At 38.0% G+C, this 13,516-nt stretch overlaps 1 protein-coding gene across 4 annotated transcripts in view; it reads right to left on the bottom strand.

Annotated features, from left to right (window-relative positions):
- Window positions 1-12,624, bottom strand: part of LOC107667065 (gamma-aminobutyric acid receptor subunit beta-1-like) — a 22,687-nt gene extending 10,063 nt beyond the window's left edge. For 3 of the 4 annotated variants that reach the window (XR_001631754.1, XR_001631753.1, XM_016458661.1), the window contains exons 1-4: window positions 11,762-11,865; window positions 11,343-11,434; window positions 11,152-11,219; window positions 1,332-1,552 (exon numbers count right to left, since the gene is read on the bottom strand). Coding sequence is in view for 2 of the 4 variants with exons in the window: in XM_016458661.1 (XP_016314147.1) it covers window positions 1,332-1,552; window positions 11,152-11,219; window positions 11,343-11,434; window positions 11,762-11,865 (485 nt within the window). In the remaining 2 variants the exon portion in view is untranslated. Of the gene's footprint in view, window positions 1-1,331; window positions 1,553-11,151; window positions 11,220-11,342; window positions 11,435-11,761 lie in introns of all 4 variants that reach the window. The other variant, XM_016458662.1, reaches the window with a different exon arrangement.
- Between the last annotated feature and the right edge of the window lie 892 nt (window positions 12,625-13,516).

Genomic DNA, 13,516 nt, shown 5'->3' with positions numbered 1-13,516 from the left:
ATGCACCTCTAGTTTTCTCTTCCTCTTCTCTAAAGCAGCGCAGCATGGCCTCGCCCCCTTTGCTGCGTGTTCCTGGGGGCGGGGTTTATCTGGGTTTGTGACGTAACGGACCTGTGAATAAGCTCGTTTTTGTAGGCATTAAACTGCCAGAATTTTAAAAGACGATATCTCCGTTTGTATTGAACTTTCAGCGCTGCAACTTTGTAGATATTGTTTATGCTCCAACAGCAACATTACACACTAACTAACTTTTGTTTTTTTAACCTTAAACCGCATAAACACATTTCATTACACCAAATACACAAAATACTGTTCTTTTTAGCAGCATCATATGACCCCTTTAAAAAAGGAAATACATTATGTTCAAAAGTTTGGTGTCAGTTTTTTTTTTTTTTTTACAAAGAAATTAATACTTAATTTGCTATAAATTAATTAATATTTTTGTTAATAATTAATTAATATAATATATTAATTTTTTTATTCATCAAATAATCTTGAAAAAAAGTATGGTTTCCAAAAAAATATTAAGCAGCACAACTGTTTTCAACATTGATAATAATAAGAAATGTTTCTTAAGCCTCAAATCAGCATATTAGAATAATTTCTGAGGGATCACGTTATCAGGAATAAATTACATTTTAAAATATTAATATAGAAAACAGTTATCTTAAATGTAATAATTTTTCACAAAATTGCTGTAATATTGTTTTTTCTATATTTTTCTGACTTCTTTCAAAAACATTAAAACCCCCAAACTTTTGAACAATAGTATACATAATTTACTCATGATTTACATTTTCTGTTCTCTTACATATCTGTTTATAATTATTTTGTTTATTTGTTTATAACTATTTATGATAAACAATTTGCTGTCTGGATGAATCCAATCCAGGGTCCAGATACAAACTTTGCTCTGCTAATTACAATTGGCTCAAAAAGATCTGTGGATGGAAAATTAAAATTGTGTTCTTCCAAAGGGCTTCTGCACGAGCCAAGCAACTGTCATTGAGATGAACAGGATGCAAACATAATAGCCTGGTTCAACCAGAACAGAGACTCATATTTCTTGTGTAAACAGACCCTACTATATTCCCTGACTGAGACAGGATACACATCTCTCACTGGGCTTTAAATTCTAAAAAAGCACCATCAGGAGAGCCAAGGGAATAGGGTCAGCCAAAAATACAGCATACACATGCAGACAGAGATAAATGTAAAGATGCACACTCACAAAACAATCAAACATTAATCTAACGCATGAGAGAGAGAGAGAGAAGAAGTGACACAAAAAATATTCAAAAAAAAAGACGCACAAACACAAACTCACTGACCTGAGGCCATAGAGCACATTCCCATCAGGATGCAGACGAATCATGCGGTTCTTCACTGTGACCCCGTGGACAAAAGATTTCTTGTCATTAATAAAGTAAGTATCAGGCACCCATAGTTGATCAGCCACTCGGTTATCCAAAGTAAGATTGAGGGGAATCCCTGTGTAGGACAGGCGCTTATCACGCCAAGACTGCTGGAAATACATGGTGATGGTATAGTCCTGAAAAACACACACAAAAACTGTTCATTTCTTCCATTCCACACCTCAGCCACATTGATGCCAGATTGTCACTGCATTAGATACAAAATATGAAAACAAGTGGCTTTTATTGTAAAGAAAGGCAGCATATGCACATATTTCAAACAAAATATGTTAAAGAATACATTTTCAGTTTAAAATGAAGACAAAAAGTATTCAGACTCTTTCTGGTTGTCAAGTGCATCACTGCCTTTAAGGGTACATAGAAAACTCGGACCTCCAAGTGTGGCATTCATTATACAAGAAATCATGTGTTCAAGTCGGAAACATAAGGAAATAGGATAAACAAAACAAAAGATGTATATTGTGAACAACAATCCAAACTGTACGTCTGAATACAACATTATGAAAATTATTAATTTCTACCACTTACTGACTTAATGACTGAAATACAGCATATAAATTAAAATAACTTGCAAAATCATTCATTATAATTCAATGCATACTTGCTTTCTGCTCAGTGATCTATATTATAGATATATTGAGTGTTAATTACAGTATATATCCATATAGATATGTGTTTTCGGTAATGTTTCAAATAAACATGTCCCTTTCAAAGTAACAATTCTAGTCTCCCACTCATAAATATGACTTCGCTCAGTCATTCATGTGCTCAGAATTCATGACCCCATCATGTCCATAGTTAACTTGAAGAGAACTGACTTCATACATCCACTACAAATCACCCTAATACCAAAAATCACTTCAAAACATCCCAAAAAGTGACGTTTGTTCTGATAAAAGCTCTAGTGTTGTTTTGTTTGCAGTTTGTTTGATGTGTTGTGAATCTAATGCAATGATATTCATTTTTATGACTTGTTAAGTGTTACTTTAGAGTAAAAATGTGCAAAGTATACACATACAAAAATAAAAATTCTAAATGAAACTTGAACGGGTTTCCGGTGGTTTTAACAGTTAAAACGTGAATGCTTATTAGCATATGCAAACACACGACCCCACTTAAAGTAAATATGTCACAAACTAAAATGGATCACTGCTGTCCATCTCTTTCCCCTTTTCTGTCTACATTTGTAATCTCAGGGAGGACATCTGCATCCTTCTCTGACATATCTAAGTGGATGTCAACCACCTCGAGGCTAAGCTTCCCTTCCCCTTAGCCAAGACCTTGCTAACCCTGTTTTTCTCAGCTGAAGGTCATACAGCCACCGCCTGCAGATGTGTAAAATCACAAAGCATCATCCAAGATGACAAGCTCTCCTTTGCAGACAAAACAGCACAATTATAACAACTGTGTGGCCCTGGTGCTTCATGCTCCACAATAATATAAATAAAGCTGCATTCATCATTGCTTTGAGGTCAAGTTCATCAAGTCTGTGAAATCACCAACTTGAAACCAAATGAAATCCCATCCCAACAGTACATCCATATTTCAAACAATGCTCTGCTCTCAGCAATTGCCACTTACATGACTGTGCACTTCATTTAGGTTTGCTGTAAAAAGGAAAGAGTCTCTCAAGATCCCAAATGTGCTGGGACTAACTGTAAAGTCTAAGGTTAGACTGAAAAACGCAGTCACATTTGCAGAGGCTTCTGCTTAAACTCCATCCCCCAGTCGCCACGTTTCTCAGCTGAATAAGTGGTGAAACAAATTAAGTTGAGATCCCATTAAACCAACATGATAAATGGGAGTGAAGGTTAAACAGAGTGGATTCTCCCTGTCTCTCACAGACACTCACAAACCCCTATAAAACAATCACAGCATCTGTCTGTGTGTTTTAAGTCACATTTTAGACTGATTGGCCGATAAAACTTATGAAGCTAATGCAGTCCAGAATCAACTTTATGCAGCTTTTAAAACCAACACTGTGATCGAAACAGGACAGTTTCATCTCCCACAATTCTAGGTCCAACTGAAAAGCATGAAATCGGCACTGAATGCCATGTGCAATTTATTGCCTTACAGTTTAAGATAGAAATAACAATATAACAAAAAATTAAAGAGACTATCTGAACTGTTGTGGCTATAAAATATTGAGAATACATTATACCGAATAAATGTTTTTAAGCAATTAAATTTCTGTAATTTTCCTTTTTTACAAGCATTTGTGCAATAGATCTGGACATACGTTCGTGTGTTTTAGGGTAGTAACAGTCATATTCCTATGTTTAGCACAAGACATTGTTTGCTGCAATGCAGTAAAATTTGATCCTATCAATATTAACCCAGGGACTACGCAACATTTTTCATTAAACATATAAAAAATGAAAATTATTTTGATGAATTAGTAATCTCCATATGTGTGACGTACTAAAAGCACTTCAGATGATTCAGTTGCCCTACAGGGGTGCAGGTAGGTCCTGTCCCAGCACTAATGCTCCTCCATACTCATCTGTACTGCAAAGTCTCTGTTAAGAGTCTTCTCACAGAGCACACACACGTCATCCAGCACAGTTTGCAGATTTTAAAATGCCTATGCAATCACTTTATAACATGCCTTTGGGAGGGGGTGTCCTAAAAACATTTTTTATTCGGAGACAATGTACTGCATGTATCCATGACCCTTAAACTGAATTTTAGAAATGCTACTAAGATGACTGAGATCTTGTTCAAAATAACAAGCGACAAGAACTTTGGGATCCTTCAGGAGGGACAGATGATACATGCAGTTTTGCCCACATTTGGTATTAAGAATAATAGTATCCATCATACTTTCTCCTTATCACCTCACTAAATAATACTTTTGACATACATTACCATTGGGGTTGGTAAGATTTTTTTAATGTTTTTGAAAGACGTTTCTTATGTTCACCATGCATTTATTTGATCACAAATACAGCACAAACAGTAACATCATTAAATATTATTACAATTTAAAATGTTTCTATTTTAACATATTTTATTAAATGATGTAAATGTAATTTATTGCTGTGGTGGCAAAGCTGAATTTTCAGCATCATTACTCCAGTCTTCAGTGTCACATGATCCTTCAGAAAGATGATCCTTCATTGTGATTTTTGTTCAGTATTCTTTGATAAATAGAAAGTTCAAAAGCACACCGTTTATTTGAAATAGAAATCTCCATATGTAAATGACTTTACTGTCACTTTCGATCAATTTAATGCATCCTTGCTGAATAACAGTATCATTTCTTTAAAAAAATCTTATTGACCACAAACTTTTGAACAGCAGTTTAAAATTAAATTATGTTTAATAAATGTATTACTATTATTACTGTTATTATTATTATTATTCTATATTTCTGCCCCATGAAGATGACAATATGAGTGCATTTATGTGAGTGCGGCAGAAGACAGAAAGCCAGAGAAATGTGAAAGAGAGAGAGGATGGGTGTGCCTCAGGTTCGCTTAGGACAAATGCTTCCTTCAGCTTCTATTATTAGAAGCAGCTGTTGCCCCTGACAACCGCTTAAAATCAACACTCCAGCACCTCAACTTCTTCACAGAGCACCCTGACAGACACACAAACAAACACAAATGCTAAAGGAAACGCAACATCATACACATATACACACAATGTAGGCCATACTTACTGTATCACAGCCTTATCTGACTGTACATTCTAAAATGAACTAATTTCTCTGTGCCCATCACACTGAAGACATCACAGAGGAACAGAAGAATAGAGGCTGAGAGAGATACTCACTTGAGAGGAACACAACAGGATTAAAAGTAGCAAATAAAAGAAACAAAAATTGAAAAAAGAAAGAAAAAAGAAACTATGAGACTGAGGACAGCTGGAAAAAAATCACTGGAAAACAATCTTCTTTGGTTTGGTGCAGGTTGCTGCAGCATTAAAGTTGATGGGAATTCAGATGCTCTTTATTTTAGACGATGGCTTTTTTATTAATTGAATGGTATACTGGGAAAAAATTTGGTTTAGAAACAATTTTCACTCAGAAAATGCTAGTAAATTTCACAAATAAATACAAAGAAATGGCAAATAGCACACTGAATTAAACATGAAAGTCTTAAGTAGAGTTTAAGAATGAAATAGTGTTTTCTTGTAAGATGTACTAATCTTTTTTATTTACAACTTCGAAAAATCATTTTTAGGAATTGATATGAATCATTTCAGGACCTGAATATAAGTAAAATATCATGAGAAAAAGAAATGCATATTGATATATGATTGCATAGACACAGCCCTAACCAGAATGAAGTTAGACCAAATGCAAGTAAATCAGGTTATTTGGTTATATCCAATTGCTTAACAAGCCATTTGAATATTGGTTAACATTATCCACCTAGCTGTTCTTCCAGTAACGTTAATGGAAAGTCCGCTCAGTTATCTGGTTTCAATATCTGGTCTTTAATGTTCTGAAAACATTCAGAAATAATGTTTTCTTAACTTAATGGGAATGTTAGCAAAAATGTTTTTAGAACATATTTTTGTTTGCTGAGCATAAGGTTGCATGGCCTAAGTGACGTAAAGGAAAGATGATACTATTATATTTGTTATTATAAAGACTCATTTTTTGTTTGGAACATAATGCACTGATCAATCATTTACAATAAGACGTAGAATGTGAACTGAGAAAGTAAAAGTAAAAAGTCTATTTTGCTTAAGTCCACACCAGTTGTTAATAAAAACACCAGCATCACACTGCAGCCAAGAGTCCACTTCTCACATCGAGCATCTTTTACTGCAAATGTATCCTCACACTGCAGTCACGATGTGGTGAGTGAGGGCAACTGAGGTAACTAGCAGCGTACATTAACAATCAATGCAGGAGTGTACAAGAGCTGGCTATGTTACAGCACTGAGAACAGCTGACCTTCTGCAATATTCTTAGGGGAGCTGCAGTAGATTATCTTTTAGTTTAACGCCATTTCTAAATTGGCTATTTAAATTCTGCTTTTTCTCACTTCTCTGCCAAATCACCTTTCTGTTATTGTGATAAGGTTTGTAGTGCTCTCTGAACCTGTGATTTTCTGTGCTATAAAAAGCAAAGAAACAGAAAACACATCTGTCGATATCTGACACTTTAATCATGAAATGTTATGAAAATCATGTCAGAGTGTATCTGTGTTTTCATTTCAAGCAAGCAAGCAGGAGAAATGGAATGAGAACATTTGCAGGGAGGCAAATACAGTTCAATATCTGATTTTCTAAAAGCACTTGGGAGGCACTGATATTAAAATTCTGGCTGATAGTAATAAGCTGATAATTATTGTCATTTAATGGACCACTGTTTAATAATCACTGTTATTAAATTTCTATGCTTATATATGCTTACAATTAAAAACAAGCTAAAAATAAGAGTTTTAAATGCTACAAGTAAATTCAGGCATCACATTATAATATTCAGAAAGAGAAAATAGTTTCACTAAATCATTAGTGTTTCCACAGATGTGAGCATTAATCTAGATGTATCTAAATGTAAAAATCAAGTTATTAAATTTCCAATATCTGGCAATATATTCAATTTCAATCAATAATCGGTAAGTTGACTGAGTAAATGAATCGATATGGTAAATTAAAAATTGGTATGGTACACTGTAGTGTTAACCTGCAATTTCTATTGCTACCTGATCAAACCTTTAAAATTATTAGGTGTAACATCATGTATTTATGTTGATCCAGTGATTTTAAACAATATTAATGACTTGATTAAAAACCATTTAGATGTCGAATCATATTTTTTATCACATTTTTTCAGTCTACCTCCCTAAAAATCACAACAGATCTTGATGAAAGCTACACCTTAATGCTAGTTCCTGCAGATACAAAAATGACAGCAACTACCTCACCAAACTTGACTTTTGTTCACATTACATTCAAACAAATCGTCTCGGTTACGTATGGTAACCATCGTTCCCTGAAGGAGGGAACGGAGACGTCACGTCGGATGACCGACGAATTGGGATCTCACTTAGAGAGACCAATCTACTTCGAGTGTAAACTAAACGAGCCAATGTACATTGGCATGCGATGATTGCATCTAGCTGCCGCTGATCACAGCGTAAGCATAAAAAGGCAGCCGGTGTAATGCATACCAGGTTTTCTCTGGGGAGCCGAGCCGGTGACCCGGCCGCTCAGCGGTTGTACAGCAGCCATGGCGACGGGACGTAATGTCTCTGTTCCCATTAGCGTGCTGAGGCGCACAGGGGAGATGATCATCTGCAACACAAACAGGGGGTAGTGCAGCCTGATGTGTGCAACCCACTTGACACGGGAAACCACCACCGCTGAAGCGCCGTACCGCCAACACGAAGAGCTCTCCAAGAGCGCACTGAACTCGTTCAGTCTCCTTCTCTCAGTAGAGTAGTCAGGAGCAGAACGATGTGATCGCTCGGCTCCGAAGCGAAAAGCTGAATATGCGCTGCATCTGCTGCCTACTTATACTCACGCTGTGATCAGCGGCAGCTGGATGCAATAATCGCATGCCAATGTGCATTGGCTCGTTTAGTTTACACTTGAAGTAGATTGGTCTCTCTAAGCGAGATCCCAATTCGTCGGTCATCCGACGTGACGTCGAGAGTGACCGACTGAAAGGGAACTAAATTAATTATTGTGAAATTCACCATTGACCTGAATAAAAAGCAATAATGAGAAGCTAATGAGATACGGAACTTCAAAATGGTGCATAAGGACACTTTAAGATATCTTTGATTCCTTCTGTTCTTTCAACAGTGAATGTAATCAACTCTACATTATAACTCATAACTCATCATTCATTTCAAACACCACAATAACGTTTGGGACGGTTTCTTGTACCCTGACTTTGCCACAAGAGATGAAACTGACGTAAACTGCTCCAGGTGGTATGCTTACATACATTTAATCTGATCATTTTAGATTTTATTTAAAAGTATATTTCTAGAGAAACAGAATTTCTGGAAACAGTGAAACGCTAAGTATCTCTCTGCTGCGCCTCACTAACTCCCACCACCATGTATCCTCCCTGAAAGGCCTCCCACTTAATAAAATATTTAATGTATGGCAAACCACCACAGAAATTACTTTTGTTCAGGCCCGCTATCCATAATTCACAAAAAAAGCTTTTTCCAGCATGGCCAAAATGACACCTTGTCGTAACAAAAGTGACAACCTCAACCTTAGACCTGAAGTATCCTAGACATCCCCCAGAGTGCATCAGCCTTCAGAGTGGAAATGCATAAGACTACACCTGAAGTTTATTTCAAAACACATTTTACTGTTATTTTTACTACTATTTTATCACTTTGAAAAGAAAATGATTGGCATTAATCTCCAATTCAAGGCCATCATCGGGGGGACAAAAGGGAGCTTGCATGTCCTCTATAGCAGTGGTTCTCAAACAGGGGACCGGGGCCTTCAGCACACTTCCAAAGAGGTCACAGGATTAATTACATTATATTAAAAATTAATTCTAAAAAAAAAACATAAAAAAACAATATGTACGTTGACATCATATTTCTTTTTTCCCTCAATTTTTTTTTTATTTGAAGAGCATACCATAGCAGAATCTTTAATCTTATTGAATCATACGAAAAAAATAATTGTGGTTAATTATTTATAACAACACACCTAGGGCCAGATTTACTAACAGCATTCTCACTGCATTTTGACGTTAAAAAACTAAAGACAGGATTTACTAAAGACACGCAGTGAATCAATAGCGATGAAAAGGTGTGGACACAGTTATTTTTGCGGCTGACCTTATTGCATATGCATTTGTAGGAGTTTCCCTTTCAGACACAAAATGTATGGGAGGAGAGTATTTAAAAGAATCATGCAAGTTGGTTTACAAAGATTTGCGGTCGTCAGTTTTACTGGTATTTGCACCCCCAAGAATATCTTAACCCATTTTGCACCTGTGTTGTCAGTAGATTACCCGCACCTGGTTATCATTGGCTCTGCTTGTTTGTGACCCAACAGTAATCTGCATTGCTCTTGGTAGATTGCGTTAGTCATTATGACTGCATCTGTGTTCTTTAATTTGCGCATTGTCAGTAGATCACCAGCAACATTTTCCACTCCCATTTGTGTTTTTATGGGATTTCACTCTCACACTAATTTGCTCTGTTTAGTCAATCTGGCCCTTAGTTTCTGTTAATATAAAAGGTTTATAATAATATGTTGGACAATGGGGGGAACCCAAAGAAGTCAAAAAGGTTGCTCTATAGTACAGTATACTCATTGGACACAGGCCAATAAACTTAAGCTAATTACACATCCTATAATCCATTGACCATCATGATCATCTTCATAAAAATCACCTTTACTTCTATTTCAGGGTGACATAGCTGCTTTCGTGTACAACTGTTGGCGCAAGCTACATTAAAGTGATTATTACGTTTTGAATATGGATATTTTTCTTACAAAAACGCATCGATTCACTACAGAAGGCCTTTGTTCACCCCCCGGAGCCATGTGAGACACTTTTTTATGGATGGGCGCATTTTATTTAACTTCTTTTGGACTGATGCATGCAACACCCGCTGAGTGCCATGAAACGGCTTGAAAGATCAAAGACAATTTTTAATATAACTCCGACTGGATTCGTCTGAAAGAAGAAAGTCATATACACCTAGGATGACTTGAGGGTGAGTAATTTATGGACTAATTTTAATTTTTGGGTGAACTAACCCTTTAAAATCACTGTTGTGTTTTAGCATCCATTACGTCAACCTACTCCAACCTGTGGGTGTGCGTATATGGGGTCTTGTGTGCATGTTCCTCACACAATTGCTTATTTTGTCCTTCTTTGCTGAGTCAGAGTAAAGGCTTATGTCAGTTCAGTTCCAATGCCAAAACAATCATAATGCAAAATGAACACAATGCCTGTCTAATCTTACAGTCAGCTGTGCTTGTGTGTATGTGAGCAGGAGAGAAAACAGTACCCTGTAGCTTTTTCCTAAGTGGACTACAACAGCTGACTCGAATCTCCCACTTTCTCACGAATCTCATCACTGTAGCCCGTTCACCCAAAGAAAAAAAAAAATTTTTTTAAACAATTCTTCTCCCCCGAGTTATAAGACATAACTCGGGGGAGAAGAATTGTTTAAAAAAAAATTTCTAGAGAAACATTTCCGCCATTTTAAAGAGTATCACAATGTATACGCACGCTTTCCCCTAAGCATAAACAACGCTGATTACGCAGATTATGTTCATGCGCGCGCTTTCTCCCCCGAACGTAAACAACGCTGATTACGTTGATTACGCTCTTGGGTACTCTCCAAAATGGCGGAAGACGTAACTCGGGAGAGAAGAACTGTGAAATAAATTATGTTATTTTTGTTGTCTTTGCGTTCAAAAAGTATTCCCATAGCTTAGCAAAACTGAAGTTGAGCCACTGATGTCACATGGACTGTTTTACCGATGTCCTTACTACGTTTCTGGACCTGGGAATATTACAGTTGCGTTGCTGTCTATGCAGGGTCTGAGAGCTCTCACATTTCATCAAAAAATATCTTAATTTGTGTTCTGAAGATGAACGGAGGTCTTACGGATTTGGAACGACATGAGGGTGAGTAATTAATGACAGAATTTACATTTTGGGGTGAACTAACCCTTTAATAGGTTGTGCTGACATATGTTCCCTTCCTTAATAGCCCACCATCTATTAAACAACCAGAGTAGCTTGTAGACTCACCATGTTCACTTCTGACACCATGTCGATACTGGAGATGTCGATACTCATAACGACATCAACCGGAGGACCTGCAAAGCAAACAGACACCACAATCTCTCCGACATGGCCTGATGACAGTCAATGATCCAACAAAATGGTCACATCCATCAGTGAGAAGGGAAAAGTGTTTTAAATCAATATAACGCCTTTACCTCCAAAGTCTGGCCTGAGACGGATGTCGTAGCCTTTGAGTAGTTTATCCACGGTGACTTTGACATATGACATGTTGCTTGGTTCATTTACACTGTGGAAGAATTGTATGATATTTAAGAAACTGTGACCCAATCGTGCTGAAAGAAACCAGCTTTATCTTAAAATCTGGACTTGTAGAAGAGCCAAGCTGGATTTAACTGTCTCCTAGATTGGCCAAACTGGTCTAGTTCCTCAGCCTTGCCAATCTCGTGCTCATATGGCTTTCAGCCTGAGCGTCTGAAAAGTGCCCAAAACCTCTCTAAAACCAGCCAATAGGCTGGGAGACCAGCTAAGCCCAGCAAACCATCTTAGGCTAGTTTAACATGGCTCCGCAATGAATGCAGGCAGACTGATAACACACAAGCACGTTATGCTTTACCTGTGCGCTGGAGGGCTGCGACAGACCGTCAAAGCCACGAGCACTAGGAGACACAAGATCCCCGCGCGCCAGTGATCCCGTGCGACCAGCATCCCTCTCATCATCAACCGAGAACCAGTAGCCCAAACTCAGTCTGAAGAAGCGCTCCAGCAATTTCAACTACACAGCAACGCATGCGCGACGACGAGACCAACATCAAAATACTACAAACGCAAAGAAATGAGCAACTCTAACGAAAACCAAAGTGGCGCGGCGAGGTGATCTTGCGTCTGTCTCGATCCCCGATGCTGACGCTGCTGGCGGAGCGTATCAGTATGCCGGTCAGATCCCATCGCCAGCGGGTCACTAGACACGACAGCTCATGGCAGTCCTTTGCGTGTCTTCCTTGGAAATACAGAGGAGCTGAACGTACTGTCGTGTTGCGGTTATGCGCCTAGCGTTATCCCTTCCGTGCACCTAAAATGATTTGGGCTGAAGCAGACAGAGCTGAGTGCGTAGTTTTTGCTGGAGGTGTGTGCACCTGAACGCGCCGCGCCGACTCAAGAGCTCTTTCGCGCCATCTTTCAATTTGCAGTGCATCACGCGCCCGAGACAGAGTGAATTATTTGTTAGAAACTGGGAAAACGCATTTAGACAGCGGGCACCGCGAAAAAGACGCATTAATAGCCTATCCGGAGACTGTGGGAATAATTAATGTGCAACGACAGAAAGGGCACGTGACCGCTGATGCGAGGAAAAAACAGCCCACTGTGCGTTTGAAACATCGCTACACATACCTGTAGTAGCGACATTCTATTCAAACAGCAAAGTCAAACTAATTATTAGAGAATATTTTCAGCCATCATCTATTATGAACTGAGACCAAAACTAGACCAAAAGTCAATTTGCACACACACCTGTTTTCTCTAGCATTGGTTGTTGGTTTCAAACACCTTCTTAATAATATTATGTGAAATGGTGTACTGATTTGGAATCGGAAAAACAAGATATCATGAAAACATTCAACATCATCTGTCATCTTTGATAAATTGGAGAATTTATGGCTTTGTATGATCTCATTTATACGTTTTCATATGATCTGCTTATGCCCCACTGAGGGTTAGTTTTAGGGATAGTTTTAGGCTTTTATTCCCCTAAAATCATAATTGAAATCGCCAACTTCTAAAATAGTCGCCTTTTCTCACGAGATCGGGTTGAAATATGATACAACAGGGAGAAATTATCTGTAGCAGGTAGATTTCCAGTCGAAAGTGTCTGATTAATTACAATATAAATAACTACACTGCTGTCAAATCATCTCCTTTGCCTGTCAGGAACTAAACTGCATGTCTTGGCCTTCAGGAATAAGATTTATAGTTTATTGGAGCAAAGAGTTTGAAGCACGATGGCAGGCTGCTGTATTTTCATCCCCTCTGGACATTAAGCATTATGCCTGGATGCTCAGCCATGGTGTAAAATAGAGAATAGGCTTTGTAAAGTGTCTTCAAAAACAGCGTTTTGTGCTCAGCTGAGATACCATGATGAAGAGAATAGGTATAGCAGGGGTGTCCAAAAAGTCTGACCCGCGGGCCAAATACGGCCCGTGGATGAATTTCAAACGGCCCGCTCGGCAGGGATCCCAGACCAATACAATTAGTGTGCCTCCTCTATTTTAAAACCCACGAGCCGCCACTGCCCGCAGCTTGTCTATTGAAAATGTAGTAGGCTCTATGTGGCCCGCCAAGCATAATTTACAATTCATGCAGTTTCACAATG

This window comes from Sinocyclocheilus anshuiensis, unplaced genomic scaffold (genome assembly GCF_001515605.1).
Source record: "Sinocyclocheilus anshuiensis isolate Anshui unplaced genomic scaffold, SAMN03320099.WGS_v1.1 scaffold1486, whole genome shotgun sequence".
NCBI lineage: Eukaryota > Metazoa > Chordata > Actinopteri > Cypriniformes > Cyprinidae > Sinocyclocheilus > Sinocyclocheilus anshuiensis.
The sequence above is the reverse complement of the archived record's forward strand: the minus strand, read 5'-3'. Positions and strand labels throughout refer to the sequence as shown.